This window comes from Tympanuchus pallidicinctus, unplaced genomic scaffold (genome assembly GCF_026119805.1).
Source record: "Tympanuchus pallidicinctus isolate F22 unplaced genomic scaffold, pur_lepc_1.0 scaffold11, whole genome shotgun sequence".
Taxonomy (NCBI): Eukaryota; Metazoa; Chordata; class Aves; order Galliformes; family Phasianidae; genus Tympanuchus; species Tympanuchus pallidicinctus.
In genome coordinates this window covers 11,838,800-11,858,369 of record NW_026294627.1, presented here as the reverse complement: position 1 = coordinate 11,858,369, position 19,570 = coordinate 11,838,800, and the positions used below count along the sequence as shown (strand labels likewise).

Here is a 19,570-nt window from a genome sequence, read left to right as displayed (position 1 = left end):
AATGTATGTGCTCTCGCAATAAATTATTTTAGAATTATTTTTATTAGCAGAATTAAAATTGACAATTTTTCAAATAGGAGGAAAAAGATCAAGCTTAAGAGAACAATAGAATAAAACAGAGAAAAAACTTTCTTCAGAACCTAACCTGGAGATGCAGCCAACTCTTCTGCCACCTTCCATCTCCCTCCTTCAAAACCATCTACGAAAATATACTGCAAGTGAAATACAGTTCTATTTGAATGCTACCTCAGATTAAAATACATTAGTAGAGGTATCAAAGCCAAGATGACCATTTTCTTTTCTATGAATAATAATAAAGTGCATTTATGCTACTGTCTTTAAAAAGTGTTTCACAATGTCAGTCTGTAACTGTTGCTAAAAATTATACACATTTCATTCTTATGTTGAGATTTTTCCTACTGCAGTTTGGACTTCCTGCTTTTTCTAGGCTTTTGTTAATCATAGAATCATCATAGAACCATAGAATGGTCTGGGATGAAAAGGACCACAATGATCATCGAGTTTCAGCCCCCAACTGTGGGTAGGGTTGCCAACCATTAGATCAGGCTGCCCAGAGCCACATCCAGCCTGGCCTTGAATGCCTCCAGGGATGGGGCATCCACAGCCTCCTTGGGCAACCTGTTCCAGTGCGTCACCACCCTCTGAGTGAAAAACTTCCTCCTAATATCTAAACTAAACCTCCCCTGTCTCAATTAAAACCATTCCCCTTATTAACAAGTGAAGGGTACAACAAAGGTATGATAGCAGTCTGTGATAAATCATTGATCACTGAAATCAAACTTGACTATCCTGAACTAAAAGCAAAACTCCCCAGATAATTCACATCAGAAATGAAGAACATAATTATATCCTTATGTTAATCACCTAGCAACAGAGTGAAAACCTCTCTTGACGACCTAAGGAATTGTTTGTCTAACTTGTGCATTTATATACAATTCTAATAGGAATGCAGTACTGTTTCCTAAAATGATTTTTTTCATTAACTTCCAGAAAACAACCATGATGGCAGTCTGACTGGATTGTAACCCCACATGAAGTTTATGAACTATTTATTTATACTCTTACTATTTATTGCCAATTAAAAAAAAAAAAAAAAAGGAATTTCAAGAAAAACAACATTAAAACAGACTAAAACATTTATCTTGACTTTTATGTTCAAGTAAAACATTCAATTTCAATGACAACAGGTAAGTTTTTTCATTTTATTTTACTAAATAAATGTGATTTCAGAGTCATAAGTTACTTAAGAATAGTAACAGTTCAAAAAGTATACTGAAAAAGTCTGTTAGAAAAAACACTGTCTTTGCATTTATATTTTATGTTTATTGGCTTGCACTGGGCAAAACTGCACACTGCAATACAGAAAGAATCTGAAAAATCCGAGAAAGAAATACATTGTGTTACAGTCTAGAAAAATAATAACTCAAAGTAACAGTTTGCTAAGTATTGCTGCATTAACTTCTCTCTATCTTAGCAGAATATGGCAGGAGTTCCACTGAACTAGAATTAATTTTAGATAGTTTAAAAAAAGGAAAAAAAAAGTATCTATACACCATTGCTTTAAAAATATATGAGCTATTAAACTGAAGGGCTCTTCTAACAAGGAACAAATGAAGTGTTTAAACGGTTCTGAAACTCAGCAGTTAATTTAATGCAGTCTTATATTACTGATTCTTTAAAAATAAAGCAGCTCCACATTGAATCCACTGGTCTTGGTTTCCTCCACAAGGTACATCGATATTTGTCACCACACGGTCTCTCTCCAAACTGGTGTAGACTGGCAGAGATATGCATTCTTCAGGAGAATATGGACCACATGCATCCTGTCAATAAAGAGCACTTAGTTATCACTCAGACAACATAACACATGAAAAGTGTAATTTCCAGAGATGTGGTTTCCATAACTGGATGCTAAGATAAAGTCTGGACCCTGCAGCTCTCCTGGTAATGCTGCTCCAGCTGCGATCTGCTCCTCAGTTACCTGCAGGTGGGATAAATTCCTTTCATACCAACAGTGACAATAGTTGCATCTGGGTTTCTTTGGCACTTGTGGGAAACAAGTTGTTTCCATTAAGTGCCTTCACAAAAAATTATTGTGTTAAATTTAAGTATTCAAATTTGAACATTTTGTCTGTGTTCATCAACAATTTTGGATTCTCTTGTACATTTACTTTACTGTACAGCATTAACAGTACTGCTGTTAGAAAGACTGCTACTATGCTGTAAACACTCCTTTGGGAAGGATGCTGGTTGGAGCCACAGCTTTACCTCTTAGTCTGTATATATGCTCTTAAGAACAACAGCAGTTCCTCTCCCCTTTTCTGTCCTACAGAGACCTTGTGTGGACCTTGGACATAATTTCCTCCCAGGGTTTTGCATAGGTCATTGCAACTCTGCATGATTTTAGAGAACTGAGCTTAAAGACTGACTAGACTTTCTACAGCATGTAATTCAGGTTTCAACATGAGGTACTTGTAAGTAATTCAGGATTTGATTCTTTTAAGATACAGTAAGTACATTTCTCTTCACACTCAAGATCTCCCTTACTGTCAACAAGACACTTTCAAAAGTTTTCAAGAATCAAGCAACAAAGCAGCAGCTTATGTATCATAAATGAATTTAAAAACAAGCTTTTTCCTAATGCAAATCACATCTAAGGCAAGTTAGTAATGCTCCATCATTAGAAAACAGCTAAAAGCAGAAGAACCATACACAGAAACATAGCTGTTTGAAGCACTGTGCCTTGCATGTTAAGATATTTCTGAAGAATTTTGCTGTTCCTTTTTGAAAATCAAGTTCCCTTGTCTTTTGAACACCAGTGTTTAAATCCCTGCAGAAGGGATTGCTGATAACCCTGCAAGAGTTAGATATAAGAACTTAATACTCAGAAGTTTGTAAAGAGAGCTCAGCTGATCTCAGGAGGATTATACTTAACACATTCGTCACTTGGACACTTGGAGGAAGACAAAAATGCCGGCAAATTTGAGAGTAAAACATCAACCAAAGCTCTTCAAGTACAGCCAAAGATGGGAAGCCCAAAGTAGGCAAATTTGCCTTCACAGACCTATTTGTACACCTTATTTATTTATTTTTTTTGTGTAGAAATAGCTGTTCATACAGTTCTCAATTCCACTGATGTTTTACAGAATCACATTATTTGAGGGTTAAAATCATTCTGTTAGAGTCTTTTTGAACCACAAATCTTTATGATCTTCCCTTACACACATTCCATTTGTCTTTGTCTCCTCTGCCTCACACATAGTTCTACCTCCTTCAGCAATACCCTTTACAGTTTAGAATGATCCCATGAATTAGAACCAGAAAGTGCTTTCACAATTTAGTAAGTACTAAGTTAAGAGTTTAGAACACTCCATTTTGAGAATTGTGAGCATTGTTAAAGGAAAATGCTGCAGAGAGTACATTTTATTTGTTTTGGTTGAAATGACATAAAGCATTTGCGTTATAAACATACAGATTTTTTTTTCACTAGATTTTATAAGAGATATTTGTGTGGGGAAAAGATCATAAATTCAACCCCAAATAATTATTACATAATATTCTACTTCACACACTATTCTCCTACAGAGAAGATAATGAGATCAGGGAAAGTGCCGAATATCTCAGATCTACCTTGGCTTCTGTTTGAAAACATGGTGTTTGATCATGGTCAATTTCGACAGTGAAGCCTAAAGTATAACAGCTGAAGGGCAGGGAAGTCAGAAACACTTTCCTTTCCTATTCATTTGAAGTACAGAACACATTGGAAACGTTTTAATTCACTGATTATTGAACTATCGCACGCTTGCACAGAGAAATCGCGCTGCTGACATCACAGAATATCTTTGAAGTTTAAAGAATACAAACTGTCATTCAGAACTTTAATCATCTGCTTTATCTTGAAAAGAAGCTAAATGCTTTTTTAAAAAAAAAGACAGGCTCACTTCTAATCCTTATCTTCAGTGTGCAAAAGATAAACATTTGGTGGAACTATTTAAAATAAATTGATGCTTTTTCCCTCCCATCACTGAGTTCATATATCAAGAAGTGTGAAAATTTTTTATTAATTCCGCGTACCAACTTTTGAGCAAATTAGAAATCTGTTTCTTTCTCTGAAGCCTACAGACATTTGTAAAGTACCAAAGAAAGGACATATCTATCACTGATCAATAGATTTTGGTGTTGTTGTTGCTTTTTTTTTTTTCCAATTTCTAGTATCTTCTTTCACATCAAAGCTGGAAGCAGTAATACAGATGCTGGCTAGTTACCTACTTGTCTGTCTAAATCTAGACCATTATACTTCCAATGCTGTACTGTAACATAATGATTTGTTTACAGAGCTAGAAATAACATTGAGAACAAAAAAAATTTTGGGATACAGTACTGTGTTAGCAGTGGAGCTCCTTTGGTAGTATCTATCACAAGACATTATAAACTTCATCATCACCATAATTTATTATAATTACTAAATAATTCTAACTGAGAAGTCAACTACTTGAGTCCGGAGAACTTTGTTCTTTAACATTCTTCTAATCAAACCCAATCTTCTTATCTAACAAAATTTATCCTAGCTACTACCTGATGGGATGAACTTCCTGAAGTGCCTACCTTTCACTGAGACCAGAGAAGGAGCTAAAATAACGAAATATACTGGGCAATTAAATGTTAGATAGTAGTTGCATTGTGGAATCTCCTCCTTGGACAGCTTTTAGAGGCACCTGGACGTGGCCCTGTGCACCCTGCTCTGGTTGTCCCTGCTGGGGCAGCAAATGGGCCAGAGGGACACAGGAGTTCCATCCAGCCTCAGCTACGCTATGGTTCTGTAAATTCAAATGCAATTAATTCTACAAGCTTTCTAAAACTTTCCTATCATGTAAGTGCATGAATTTGTAATGCCACATATCCTTGAAGAAGTTCTGTGTAACTTTTTCATTTACTTTTCAGGCACTGCTATTATAATTGGAGAGTGAAAGCAGTAACTGTTTTTACTGTTTGAATTACTTCATCTTACACAGTTCCCCAAGTTTTGGGGAAAGGTTTTCTTTCCTTACAGATAACACCATGTTATCTGTCTTTTTATTGCTGTTACATTTTCACTTATTGTTTAAAATGTAAGAAAAATACGCTCTGGGAATGAACTCCCAAACTCAAGTACACACTTAGGAAATACATTTTTGGAAATACTTACATTATTTTAAAAGGGAAGAAAAAAATTATGACTGAAATAAAGCCCTTGTCTTAATTTAAACAATAAAAAAGAACAGATCCACAAGGTGATAGGTGGTAAATAAGTTATTTTGTTTTACACACAATAATGTTTTACTATTAAAGATTAAAAAAAAAAAAAGAAGGAAAAAGCAAGTCAGCAACATCATACTGAAGAGCTACAACATAGATAAAAAAGCAAATTATGGGTCTTGCAAGTTTAAAGCTTTTAATAATTTAGTACCTGTGGAATCCAGGCCATGTAACAAGGGAGAACAGATGACACGCTGGGAGAGTCATGCAGATTTTCTGAAAGTCTATTTCCATCAAAACTGCAGCCTTCCAGTAGTAAGCCAGTGATCTGCCATGGAAATACACAGTATCGAAACGTGTGTTAAAGACTTGAAATGCTAGCAATAATTATATTAGACTTTGTTAAGCAACGATCCTTTTTACTGTCACCAAGTTTTTAAGTAACAGGAAGCTAACTGTTGCAATGCCATATGTGAGAATAGCAAACAGGATTTAAAAGCATGACTTGGGCCATACTTCTGTGTCATCTTCCTTTGATTTGGATGCACAACTTTCAAAATGCTAGAGAAAAATACCTGTAAATGTCTTCACTTAGGAAACTCCAGTTGTCTGGCATTAGATTAATGGAAAGATGATAGAAACAGCCAAGTCCACAATTATTACAACGTCAAGAAAATGAAAATAACTATCCCTGAAATAAGCATATATTTCTGCCTGGAAGTCTGAGCATAGCTTTCAAAGAACTGAATTCACAATTACACAGATTATGGATAGGCAAATATAAATTATACTGAAATAATATGAGAGAAAATATTTAACACAACTCAAGATTTCTTAGTTAAAGTACTGATTGGAAAAAATAAGAAAGAACCACATACATATTTATATAAATAACTTCACAATGCTTTAAAATTCAACACATTAAGTGCTTACTTTTAATAAACCAGTACTGTCAGCCTCTGAAAAATACATTTTTTATTATTTCTTTTAATTGAAGTCCTGAATAACTTAACAACAGTGATATCTACCTTGTACTTCTTCCACAAGAAAAATTCAGCATCTACTGATTTTGCCAGTTCAATAATAATGGTTTGCCAGTAAAAATGATAATAGTAGTCAGTATGGCCTGCTGAAGTGGTAAATTTAATTTTAGTAATAAAAAAATTTAACTCCATAATAACTTTCATACAGCTTTTCATAAGGCGAACTCTAAAACTGGAGCACACGTCTAATGGAAGAATGTGAAAATCATCTACCTGCTTTACTATCATATGAAGCCCTGTATTAACTATAACAAATTGAGGCAGGGGTTGATGAAAAACAAAATCACTAAGTGGTACTGGAACTAGGAAATGTTGGAAAATGCTATTGGAAACTGGATGAGTAACTGCATAACCAAAACATCAGACAAAAAATGAAGAGAACTACTATTTTCTAATCCATTCTTAATGGATTCTTAACCATAACTTATGTACATTCCAGTACCACCTCATCTGACTTGCACAGATAAAATATATGAAGAAAATACCACAAAAGGCATAAAAGGAACAAAGCTTATTAATGATCACACTGATGCTTTGCCACAGACTTCCTTCTGCTCCCCACTGTTAACCTTGATACTTAAGGCTTCACTTCACTATACACACAGGTCCTATCACATGCACTTCATCCCACCACATTTCTGACTGCCTTTAAAGCTCTTGTTTATCCCTGTCATAAAAGTATTAGAAAGATTCATATCTTGTTTTTCCTTCTGCTCTTTCTGCTTTCTGCTGGCAGTTTTGTTATGGAGTTGGGTGTTTGAAACAGTAATTGAGGAAAGACTGGTCTGACAAAGAGCTTTTAAAATTTATTGCTGCATGTTGAAAGGTCCGTCCAACCCGAATGTCTCTAAAAGACAGTTCTATGAAAGTGGGTCACCTATTGAAAAATCTCTTTCTACAGCACATAAGTTTTTTCTTTTGATATTGGTAGTTCCTTTGACACTGTAGTTATGTAAAATAAAATCAACTGAACTGGAAAATGTCAACCAATCACAGGATCTCCTTTGAAGACGAAGAACAAAACTTTGACTTTGATTCAATATTAATAGCCACTGAAAAATATAATACTACTGGAACAATGCATTTTCAGACACTGGTTGGCTAAGTACACCCATGGTTGTGTTCTCTTTTCTATGATAAACGTTATAGAGAAATTACAACTACTATGAATTACATATTACATGGATTTCACTGTATCTGCATGTAGTATCTTTTGCAACTCAGGTCACAGTATTGGCTGGAGCATCAGTTCTTACAAAGAGAAAGCATTTGCAATTTCATGTCTATTCGTACTAGGTTTACTTTCAAATTGAACTGTTGTTACAGATGATGATTCTTTAAAATACATTTGTTGAAATTGTGCTGACATCAAGGTCCAAAGTATCTGTTTCCAAATTTTCAAATTCTCCACAGTTAATTTTTCCTTGCTATTTAATGCCAGTTTCCCATGAAATTAATTATACATATACACTTCACTACCACCACAGGCTTTCATCATTAAATTATTAATATTCCACAATGCAGGTATTCTGTGTTAAAAAAAAAAATCTTATAATAGTATTTCAGTCAATTACAAAAAGCACACATTTGATATTAATGTTGATGTCGTGCATTTGAATACAATATTCTTGCATAACATTTTTTCTTTATTTATATTAACCTCTATCCAAGCTCATAGCATTTACTACCTTACAGTGTTTCTTCTTTACTTTCATTCTTTTTCACAACAATGGAAAATGAGATTCTAGTATCAAAAGCAAAGAATACCTGATTTTGTATGATGAGCAACCAGTGCACACAGCAAATAAGAGAAGTATTTGCACATCAAAGGACGCACAGATGTGCATTTTCAGTACCTTTTGTTAAAGCAACACCAATTGATGTTAAATTTTATACAGCTAATTCTAAATCAAATATTCATCACGTGGAAGGATCTACTCTGCATCATGCCTCTAAACTACAGTCTGAATTAAAACTGATAATTCAACATCAGGTTTGATATTCATCCATGTTAAGGCATTTTCTTGGCCTGACTGACCATTCCTCCATAGCTGTAGTCCTAGCACTTCTTACTGGGTTTGGCATACAAAATTCCTCCCAAATGTCTACCATTACTTCCAGTCGTCTGAAATGTTCAACACAGTTTTTGCTTGTTTCCCTGGACTTAGAAGTCTTGGGTGAATCTAGAACATCAGAATGTGTGATTTGCAAGCTCACAGACAGAACACAGGGACACAACTCCCTGAAAGTTCCTTGGTTTATTTATTGTTAAGTTGTAGACTCCCATTTGCCTCTTACCAAATGAGGCAAACAACTCTTACTAGAATATCCAGACTGATTAATTTCCTAAATGATATTTGCCATCGCCAACAGGAGCTAATTTAACAAAATTCAAAAGACTATTCTGGACAAAGGTCAGGTTAGATAATTACAGGGTGTTGTTTTTTTTTTTTCTGGTATCTAAATATTTCAGAAATATGAAATTCTCATCCACTCTCTATTAGTAATTTTGGATAGTGTCAGAAGCTGACCTAGGACACTGTTATTTCCTACAGTCTTGTGTCTGCTGCCTGCATTATCAGACTAAAGAAGGAGTCCTGCCACCTGCTTTCTGTGCTGAACACAGCTTATTGAACATTAATATCACGGGAACAACATTCACTGGAATCAGAACTTGTTTTGTGAATTCTCTACAAATTTAAGCATAAGACAGATGCAAAAAGATTCAGATTCAGTCAAAATCACATTACCACCTGCAGTATTAAGAAGCTAAACTAAAATATTCGAGTACTCTGTCTTGCTCCCTAGACAATGAGTAGTGAGTTTATAGCTGCTGGCTGTAGCCCTAAGTATCTATTAACAAATTGTTGTGTCTTTGTCATATCTAAAACGAATCCTATTATAGTTCACTTAGTTCCTAAAAATCTCATTTTGAGGTTAGTGTTTCTAAGAGATGGCCTTATATACGTGTATCTTCTTTCTATAAGCCACAAGTCTTTTAATGACCTTCTGGACAATGGCTACGTATTACCTAATGAAACGGCACCTTCTATTTTGTCTAAGAGGAGATTAATGTAATGGAAGAAGAAGAATTTGAAATTTGAAATTTAAATCAGCACTCTGCAGGTTTTTTTGCACCTTTATACAATTAACCAGCATTTCTATTTCCAACACTATATTTATAGTTCACTCTTCCAGAAAGTTTGTGGACAGGTAACCTGGACATCTCAGCAAAATTCTATGATAACTACAACGTTTTTTATCACAGAAACTCAAGAAGAACAGACAAATACTTCTAAGCACAGTACCTTAACTTGGAGTTTGCCTTCCTGTATTTGTCCTTTCCATGATGCTGTAAATTTAAGGCTGTCCACTGAACAGCTCATTACTCTGCAAGGGAAACACACATTCTTAGAGACATATAACAACAATAAACGAAATGTAAACCCTAAAACAATGTAAACCAATGCGTACCCTATCACAGTAAGTCTTACCTTGAAGAAAAACACATTATTAATTTTATCTTTTTTTTTTTTAACATCAGTATTCAAACAAGTAGTTTGTAACTATTCTACTTCAGCACAAATAATAAAAACGAGATGACTCCTAATGATAACTGACATGATTTGTTGGTTCATCTTTACAGAGAATAATAGCACATTAATACACATAAATAGTAAGACTATTTTTCACTTACCTTGCAGTTTCCTGGCGTAAGGCATTGAGAAATGCATCTGGATGAAATAGCTCTGAAAGGTCCAGGGTGTCTGACAGTAGTTTCTGCTTCTCTGCTTTTTCTACCCAATTCTAAAAGAGGAAAAAAAAGAGGAAAAATGAATCCTGAAGTTACTGTCTGATTTTTCAACATTTTAAGTTGATGTAGATTTGTCAATACATACAATTAATGAATAAAGATTGTATAAATAGACTGCAATCTCAAAGTTGAATATTAATTTCAATTACTTCACACTGGCAAACAGAAAGTCAACACGATTTAAAAGCAAGCAAGCCAGCAGTTTATGTGTAATGTGACTCACTCATCTAAACAAACAAGCTTTTGTTCCACTCCTTGCATACTGCAGCTCACTTTGTAGGATGAAGCTCATACCAAATTCCTAATGCTCTTCTGAAACCCTATTCCATCTTCACAAAAATGAAATTTCATGTTTTCTTTGTCAAAATGGTTAGCAACATAGCCTTTGCTTTGCTGAATTCAGACAAATAACTGAATTTTGTTCAAGTAAGGTTTAAGACAAATACACAGAATTTCTGATTCAGAAATTTAGATTTCTGATCTAAAAACTGACCTCTTTTAGAGTTGAGAGAACAAAAATTAGAGAAGTGGAGGAAATAATTATACTCATTTATTCTGTTGTCCCAACCTACTTTTTCTCACGTGAAGCCTGCCTCTATGAGCAACATACCTGGAACTTCCTATTGACACAATGCATTATCTGCCATCAAGAGAAGAGATAAGCACATTGCAGCTTGCTTTCCAATCTTGATAAACCATATGTAGTAAGTAAAGAAACATGCAAAACTAATTCCTACTTTTTTCTATCCCTTATCAAGGATGCACTCTGTACGAGACAAAAGTCTCGTACTAATCTATTAATTTCAAAACTGAAGAAGCCATGGTTGCTACACTCTTTTGAAGCCTTCTTTTAGACCAAGTGGGACACTGAAGATCTACTCTTATTTTAGACAGATCTAAAATTATTTCGCAAATCCAGAAAGTTGGAGGAATGTCAACAGCTCACTATTCATTAATGATTGTCTCCTCGTCACGGTAAACTACATGCCTGTCTCTCATGTGAAAGAACATGCAAGGTATCTCTGAGTTAGCATTAAGGGCATGTTATCTGTCCACTCCTATGTGAATGCAAAAAAGAAGATGGCCTAAAAAAATACCAAAGTACAAATCATTACATTTCCGTACAAAGTACAAATCATTACATTTCAGCTTGATGAGTATTATTTTAAAATATTAGTTCACTCACATAAAGCACCCACCAGGCATCAGTACTTCATTTTAAAAGTACATTAGTAATTAGTATATTCTTCATCATGCTGATCATCTAATTTCATAGAAACATCTCAGAGTGAAAAAAAAAAAAAAAAATCCACAAGACAAGTAAATATCACATCTCTTTTTTTGCGTGGTCTTTTTTGCTGTTGAGGGGCGTTTTTCCTCATCAACGTGTCAAATACATCTCCATAATGCTTCCACCATGCACAAAAACTGAATCAGTGACCTTTTTTGTCTGTCACATCACAGACTATGAGCCCTCAACCCAAATGATAATGAATTAGTTAGAAGATTTTCACTTCCCATTTTCATTAACTAAATGTATACAGTTATTGTGTGCCTTGTCTGCCTGAATTTTTAATGACTTTGCATAACAACAATATTTGCAGTAAATCTGCAATCAGGTTAGGGCAGATTTTGTAAATTGTTTTGTATAATACAAGTAGACACAAACATCTCAACTTGCAGCTAATGTAATCATTCTACTGCTGTCATCAAATAAACTTTTAATGTAATTGCTAAAGAGAACCACCGTCAGGAACATAGATGCTTCTGTTCCATCCAATTAAAAGATCAGTGTGGGTGATATTAATTCTAAGCTCATATAATTAAATTGCATTAGGAAACACAATAGCAAAAACTTTCATTAGATCACAAAAGCAAAGTTTGTAATTGCTACTTGTATTGGTCTAAATAAAGCAGAAGACATAACTCATTTGCGCTGCTTAATAAACATTTAGGTTTTATATATTTAAATATTGAAGATTTAAACGTTGCAGGTTAACTTCTGCAGGCAGCTCAACCTCACATAGCCCTTCACTCTCCCCCTTCCAAGTGAGACAGAAAAGAGAATCAGAAGGGTAAAAGTCAGAAAAGTAGTGGGCTGAGTGAGAGAAAGGCATTTTAACAGGTAAAGCAAAAGCTGCCTATGCAGGCAGAGCAAAGTAAAGCATTCATTCAGTACTTCCCATCAGTAGGCAGATGTCCAGTCATTTCTAGCAAAGTAGGGCTCATCACACTTAACAGTTACTTCAGAAAATAAACACTGGAACTCTGAATGTTATTTGAATATATATGACTGTATACTCTGACTGTATATACAAATGTAACTCCAATGACCATTCTTTCCTCCAGCTTTTACTGAGGAGCACAATATGATATGGTATGGTCAGTGTGGGCCAGCTGTCCCAGCTCTTTTCCCATCCCATCTACTCACTGGCAGGGCAGCATGAGAAGCAAAAAAGTCCTTGACTCTGAGTAATCACTGCTCAGCAACAACTAAGGGACCGGTGTGTTATCATTGTTTTCATCATAAATCTGAAACTCAGCACTGTATCAGCTTCTACTACAAAGAAAATGGACTCTATATGAGCCCCAAACAGTGCAAAACACAATAAAAAATGATAATAAAATATATTTTAAAAATAGAAGTGTAAAAAACGAAGTTATTCTTTCCATCCTATATCATCACATGACAGCATGTTAGTCAAGTGCTAAGGTCTCAACAAATGACAACACTCCTAAATGGATCATTTGTTACTAGTGCTTCCCCCACCACTGCCCTTGATGCCTAGGAAAGGTCATGTCTGGAAGCGCAGGAACCTCAGGCTGAGCTGTGGAAAGACTGATGTTTCTTGAAAAGGAGAAATCTTTCAACAGATTAGCTGTGATTCTTCATTTCCCACTCCGACCCTAACTTCAATAAAAGTACACATTGACTTCATTTGTCAAGATGATGCAAAGTTGTTTGATTTATTGATCTTAGATGGCCATGCAGCATTTCAGTCTGAAGTGACTTCTTCCACCACTAGCTTACTAGAAACTTTTCTCTTTCCAGGTAGGCCAAAAAAATCCATGCGTTTGTCACTTGCCATCTAGATTACAATGACAGGACTACCAAAAGCACTAAGATGGTGTAATATCTAGCTAATCATCCCCCTGTGGGTCAGGTCAGCAGCCTGATCAGTGTTCTCCCAGCTACCTCCTCACTCCCACCATTACACACAGCCCTTGGTGTGTTTGCTGCAACACACAGTTAGGTTTACATCTTCAAAACAACTAATAGCCAAGATCTAAATTCACTAAGAACAGTTTCCAGCATATTATTAACAGCACAGCTTTAGTTCCCTGTGTTAGTTATGACAGTTAATGATTGCTGGGAGAATGTATATGAAAGTTGAAATCACTGCAATATTGATAAACAGCATTTAGCTGTGAAACAAAACTAAATGAATCCTCAGTCTGAAGATTTTAACGCTGAAAATCATTTACATCACATACATATACAAAAAGGTTTTTAATACATATATTTTTTAACCCTTATTACTTAATATTTCCAGAGTGTTTCACAGAATATTTACTGCTTAGTTAAAGTTATAAATTTAAATTTGAACGGTCCCTGGTAGATTAACATAGCATTAGATGCTTGTAAGTACCTAATCAGTGATATGCAAAAAACTTTGTACAGCAATTCCTAGCAGAATATTTCAATGCTTTAATAAGGTGAGTTTCCATTTTGTATAATGAAACAATCTTTTTCCCACAATAAATCTGAAAGTACAGTCTCAGATGGTTTAAATATTTTTTTTCATTTTTTTCATCTTAACATCCAAGAAGCATCTATTCCGTTCTGAAGAAGAAGCTTTCTTTATCTTTTATAATCCCAAAGCAAACTGAGCACCTCATATCGAACAGTGGAAAGAATAAAGAGGCTGCCAGATTTTCCTGCTATCATTTATATAATTTTAGGCTGATCACAGAACTCCTCTACAATGTATCAAGTACTTTTCCTTCACCGGTTTTAATTCACCCTGATTATACTCTCTTCTATAATGTTTTTCCCTTGTTACAATCCCAGAAGAAATCTTTTATTGAAATAACAAATCATTTAAATCACTACAGAAATTGTTTCACTTTTGCGTATCGGCATAAAATTGTATCCAGTATGATATGAATATGCATAGCCAGAAAACATATGTAGTACAGTTCTGTCTTTACACTAGTTTCAGAGGCATTCGAAGTTACTAGAGAAAAGAACAGAAAAGGCTGACAGCAAATGATGGCAAGTAACAAACACTGATAGGAGAGGAAGTATTCAGCTGACCACCACAAGGGTACTCTGCTGTACCTGGTGGAAATCATCAGCTTAAGTAACTGTGTTACACTGCAAGGAAATGACAGAGGTATTCATTATGGCACTGAGTGCAGACGGGGGGAAAGTGTGGTCACTCAGGAGTGACTGGCATAAAGCAAATTGCTCCCTCTGGGCAATTTTTTCCTGTGAAAACTCTTGAGCTATTGCAGTTACTCTATATAAAATGAACATGAATACTGCCATATTTCACATAGTATGATATGGGTACATACTATCTTTTAAATGGTAAATGCAAAGGTTTGGAGTCGCAGTTTATTTTTCATTTTGGATTTCATTCTGTTATTTTAGAGTATACAAACAAAAACTGCTGCTTAGTGCTTTAAATATAATACTATTTCTTCATTTCAGTTCGATATGCCTCAGAAGTTCTGTATTTGTTTGGGGAGTCTGAATGTTAATGCAATGGCATGTTGTTAGAGCATACAAATTCTGAGTCTATTAGCATCAACTTGCTAGTTAACAATGTGCCAGAAGCGGTTGTGCACGAAGGCACAGCTGAGGGAAGCATTAACAAATCTGATTTCATTCTGGTTACTGCATTAATTCATTTTCATCAAAACAGTAACTGAACTTTTCTGAGTTGCTGGTTCCTACATTTAATAAGAATATCACAGTGATGACTACATAAGAGCCGTAACAAAATTCTAACAAGCTGCTGATTAACATATCTCAAAAATATCTACTTTCAGTTATTTTCTTGACAATCACTGAACACAGATTATGGTCCTACTTCCAACTGCCACTGATAAGAAGTTGCCAGGCACAGAAAATAATGGTGTATAATATTTATTTACGGGTAACAGATGAGAGTGCTGACCCGAATCCTTGGACAAAGTGAGTTTGTCAATTCCATTGTGGACCTCTGGAGCAGGAATGCAGTTGTGATGAAGCCAGCAAGGCTGAACAAGGTAAAGAATACTCAGTATTCCAGGCACAATTAATGATGAAACAATTTACTGCTGTGTGTTCCACTGTACCACCTTGAATGCTGTATTGTGGTAAAGGGAGCCAACAGAGAACTGCTTCCTTTACCATGGTTCACTTTCTCTGGTGAACATCCCACGATTTTCAGTCAAACATATCCCTCACACTCCTTGTTCCTCTTCAGAGATAATGACCACTTGTGCTGCAGTCATCAGTCAAAACCTGGGTTTGGGTTTTTTAGCTGTTTAGCAGTTTTCTGCTAACATCCTCTCTTGAGACTGCCAAAATTCAAAGAAAATCTCTCAACCATGCCTGCTTAACAGAACTCTCATCTATCAGCAACTATCAATCCTCATCCTAACTCTCATGTACGTATGCAAAGTTTATCAAACGTACTATAGCAGTCTAATCAGAATTGCTTAACTGTACCGGATACATATCCCAAAAAAACATGACAGCCAAAAAACAAAGAACTCTACTTTTCTACAAGGAAGAAAGAAATCACAGAACAAACTCCAGCTGATGCAGCTGCCCTAGAACCAAGCAACTACATGACTGCCTGGTCCTGTCCTGGCACACAGAATCCAGGGACACACCATGTTGACTCATGCTAATGCTACTTACGCAGCACTGAGAAAGCGCTACAACTGCTCCGACCATCAGAAAGTTTGTTCAACCAGGAATAATTTTGTGTAGACACAATTTATTTATTTTTTTTAAATTGGTGTAATAAATGGGTATGAATAAATGCTTGTTTCTACACAGCATTCAGACTAAAGACAACTCAAGTAGAGCTTCTTATAGCATACAAAACTTTTGTTAAAGCCCGAAACTGATTTTTTTTGGTGATGTTCTGAGAAAACAGCTCATCATCAAGTCTGCAGGCTGAACAAGAGATCTTGTTCAGACACTGCCTCATTTATGGGCCAAGCCCCTTGGCATGCTTCTACCTTGTTCTTAGTCTTTTTAAGTTGGACATTATTGGAGTCCAGGGATGATGAAAATATCTGTTAGTCTTAGCATGGACTGGATGAAGACGGCCCACAGAAAGGAAGACACTTTCAAGTCCTTACTGAGATGTTAACACTTTCCTACACACAGAGTAAGATTTTTTTTCCCAAGTTAGCGAAGTGCAACAAAGACCTCACTAAGAGAATGCAGTGAAAGAGCAGCCTTTGAGACTGCCTCCCCAGTATTCTCCTTGGGGAATCTGGCAGTCCATGGCCTAAACAGGTACACACTTTACTGGTTAAAGAACTAACTGGATGGCTGGGCCCAGAGAGTGGTGGTGAATGGAGTTAAATCCAGCTGGTGACCCATCATGAGTGATGTTCCCTAGAGGTTGGTATTGAGGTCCTGTTCAGCATCTTTATTGATGATCTGGATGAGGGCATTGAGTGCACCCTCAGTAAGTTTGCAGATGACACCAAGATGGCAGGAAATGTTGATCTGCCTGAGGGTAGGAAGGCTCTACAGAGGGATCTGGACAGGCTGGGCTGAGGCCAACTGAGATGAAGTTCAGCAAGACCGAGTGCCGGGTCCTGCACTTTGGCCACAATCCCAAGCAATGCTGCAGGCTTGGAGCATTGTGGCTAGAAGACTGTGTAGAAGAAACAGACCTGGGAGTGTCCAAGAAGCATTGGGATGTTGCTCAAAGGAACATAGTTTAGCAGGAAAATATGTGTGTTAAGTGGACAGTTGGACACGATGATCCCAGAGGTCTTTTCCAACCTTGGTGATTTTATGGCACGATGCCACATTCAAACCTGTTCTCACAAGTATCCTGAACAGACAGATGGAATAACCTAGGGAAAACATTTCACAGACTTTCCTAAGGAGCACACATTTGTCTGGTGTCTGACCACTCTTACCACCATTTCTTTTTTTCCTTTCAATTCAGTGTTTTTTTTTCAGCATGTGTATGTTCTCTCTTGGCTGATCTTAGTGACGCAAAGAAATGTTGCAAAATCTCAGACTTTCAGGGTGCATAATTAGACATTCAATATTTAACATTTATAAGAGAGATACTACAATACAGTGGTACAAACCCAGTATATACTCATTACAACAGATCTGACATTTGAAAAAAATATATGAAGTTTTTAAATTAAAAATTCAGACTAGACTATCCATTTTACCCCTCTGTTTTATCTTTTGCATCACAGTTTTGTCCATGATAAAGAAAGAATGAAAAATGAGTTATTTAAAATGAGGCAATCAACATCATAAATTTAAAAAATTTAAATACATACAGTTCATTTACATTTAGCACTGTGTGTGTTCATCTTTCTCTCCGCATTCTGAAAATGCATCTTGGATCTTGAGGAGAAAGATCAGTGAATGATGTTTATTTTATTAGATTTAATAAAGTGTAAAACTACAGCATTAAATCATACACACATTAAACACATGACCCAGTTTCCACTCAGTTACAGAGTATGTAGAGTAACTTGCATCCATACATTAAAAAATAAACAAATCTGCCTAAAAAACCCCCCACAAATCAATAAATTGAACTGAGATTAAGAAAAAAGATCATTTTAATTTTTTAGAATATGCACAGTAACAACTCGTTTCTTTTTTATGAACTACAGAAGTCTTTTTATGAGTGATTGCCTTCCGCTATCAATTTTCTACAATCATATAGATCATCAGCTCTTCAGCAGTATGATGAAGGATGCTGTTCAAACTTCTGCTTACAAGGTAGTGTTTAATAATGAAAAAAATACCTACACTCATAAAACATGCTTAGAATTGAGAATGTAATCAACAGAGTTGAATTCTGTTGAAACAAATTACGTTTCAAAAGATATAAGGCAGAAGTTTTTGGAAAAACCCATAACCTGTGGATGCCTCCCTTAGCAGAGGATCTAAATTTCATTGGAATTGAGCTTCAATAATTCACAATGAAACCAAACCGAATGCAGGTAAAGATAACTTTCCTTTCCCAGTGCTGCATTTCAAAACCTGTTTTCCCCACACGTAAAACAAATTATTTTCCCAAATGAGGGATAATCTCTTTACACTGACATTACTTCCATTTAAAAATGCACAGCTTGCAGACTCAGTGTGGAAGTAAGACTTATTTCATTCAAAGAATAATGATTTCAATATTTTTGGAATGTAAAGCTTTCAACTAGTGCTTAAAGGAAAAAAAAGGAAAAAGGAACAACAACTTAAGGAATAAGGAATCCTTCCACCTCAGGCCCCTACACATGAACACAGTGTCCTGCTAAGTCACAAGAGGACATCAACTCTCTGAACATAAAAAAGGTTCACCTTCTGCTTTAGCTTCCTTGGAAAACAGACCATATTTCAGTGGACAACTTTCACTGACCTGTAATAGTCTGATATTTTTATTTTACAACATAGCCTTCAGAACTCCTCTTTGGACAGTGTATCTTTACAAGTTACTACTATTCTATACAGCCACTACTTAATTTAAGTGAATAATTGATTAAAGGGGGATAGGATACAACAATAAATCTATTATATCTTCAAATTTGCCTTTTCCAGGAGGGAAAGAAAAGATCTAAATTTTTATTGTGCCCCTGTTCCCTACTTTTCCAAAGCAGATATCACTTAGATAAAAAAAAGTTATTTAAAGAATGAATTCTGGCTGATAAATTCTGTACAAAGTGAAATCATACCGCAATGAGATGGAAGCTGTGATAACTAATTAATGCTGAGGTTCTCAGCAGATCATAGTAGTCTGTAGTTGTATTTTTGTTTTGATATTCTTGACAGAATTCTTCAGAATAAAGTGGATTCTCTATAGCATTTTGAACTTTGATTTAAAATAATAGATTTAGAACAATATTTTTAGGAACCCTTGTGTTTAATTAAAATACTAAATCTGAAGTATTCTGCATTATACACATACCTGGACAAATACATATTAAAATAGAGTGATGGGAAGAGCAACAGTAAAGTGGGGGATGCAGCTAACATAATCCACCCAAATCAGCTACTCCTAAGATCACACGAGACATACCATCAAGCTACTGCTCATGCTCCAAAATGCACTACGGCAATCTATCAAAAGAAACTGAAAAGCTATGCAAACTTTAAGGGGTACAAAACTTTCCATGGAGTGCCAGAGTGGGTGAATATATAGCAGGATATTTAGGGGTAGTACCAAAGATTGGGAAAAGTGATGATTCA

At 35.6% G+C, this 19,570-nt stretch overlaps 1 protein-coding gene across 3 annotated transcripts in view; it reads right to left on the bottom strand.

Moving 5' to 3' along the window:
- Window positions 1–1,209: 1,209 nt before the first annotated feature.
- The window catches only part of DYNC2H1 (dynein cytoplasmic 2 heavy chain 1), a 136,267-nt gene continuing 117,906 nt past the window's right edge, over window positions 1,210–19,570 (bottom strand). For all 3 annotated transcript variants that reach the window (XM_052670901.1, XM_052670903.1, XM_052670905.1), the window contains 4 exons: window positions 9,997–10,106; window positions 9,608–9,689; window positions 5,468–5,584; window positions 1,210–1,844 (listed from right to left, as the gene is read on the bottom strand). In XM_052670901.1, the coding sequence (XP_052526861.1) occupies window positions 1,686–1,844; window positions 5,468–5,584; window positions 9,608–9,689; window positions 9,997–10,106 (468 nt within the window). In that variant the 3' untranslated portion in view covers window positions 1,210–1,685. The remainder of the gene's footprint in view (window positions 1,845–5,467; window positions 5,585–9,607; window positions 9,690–9,996; window positions 10,107–19,570) is intronic.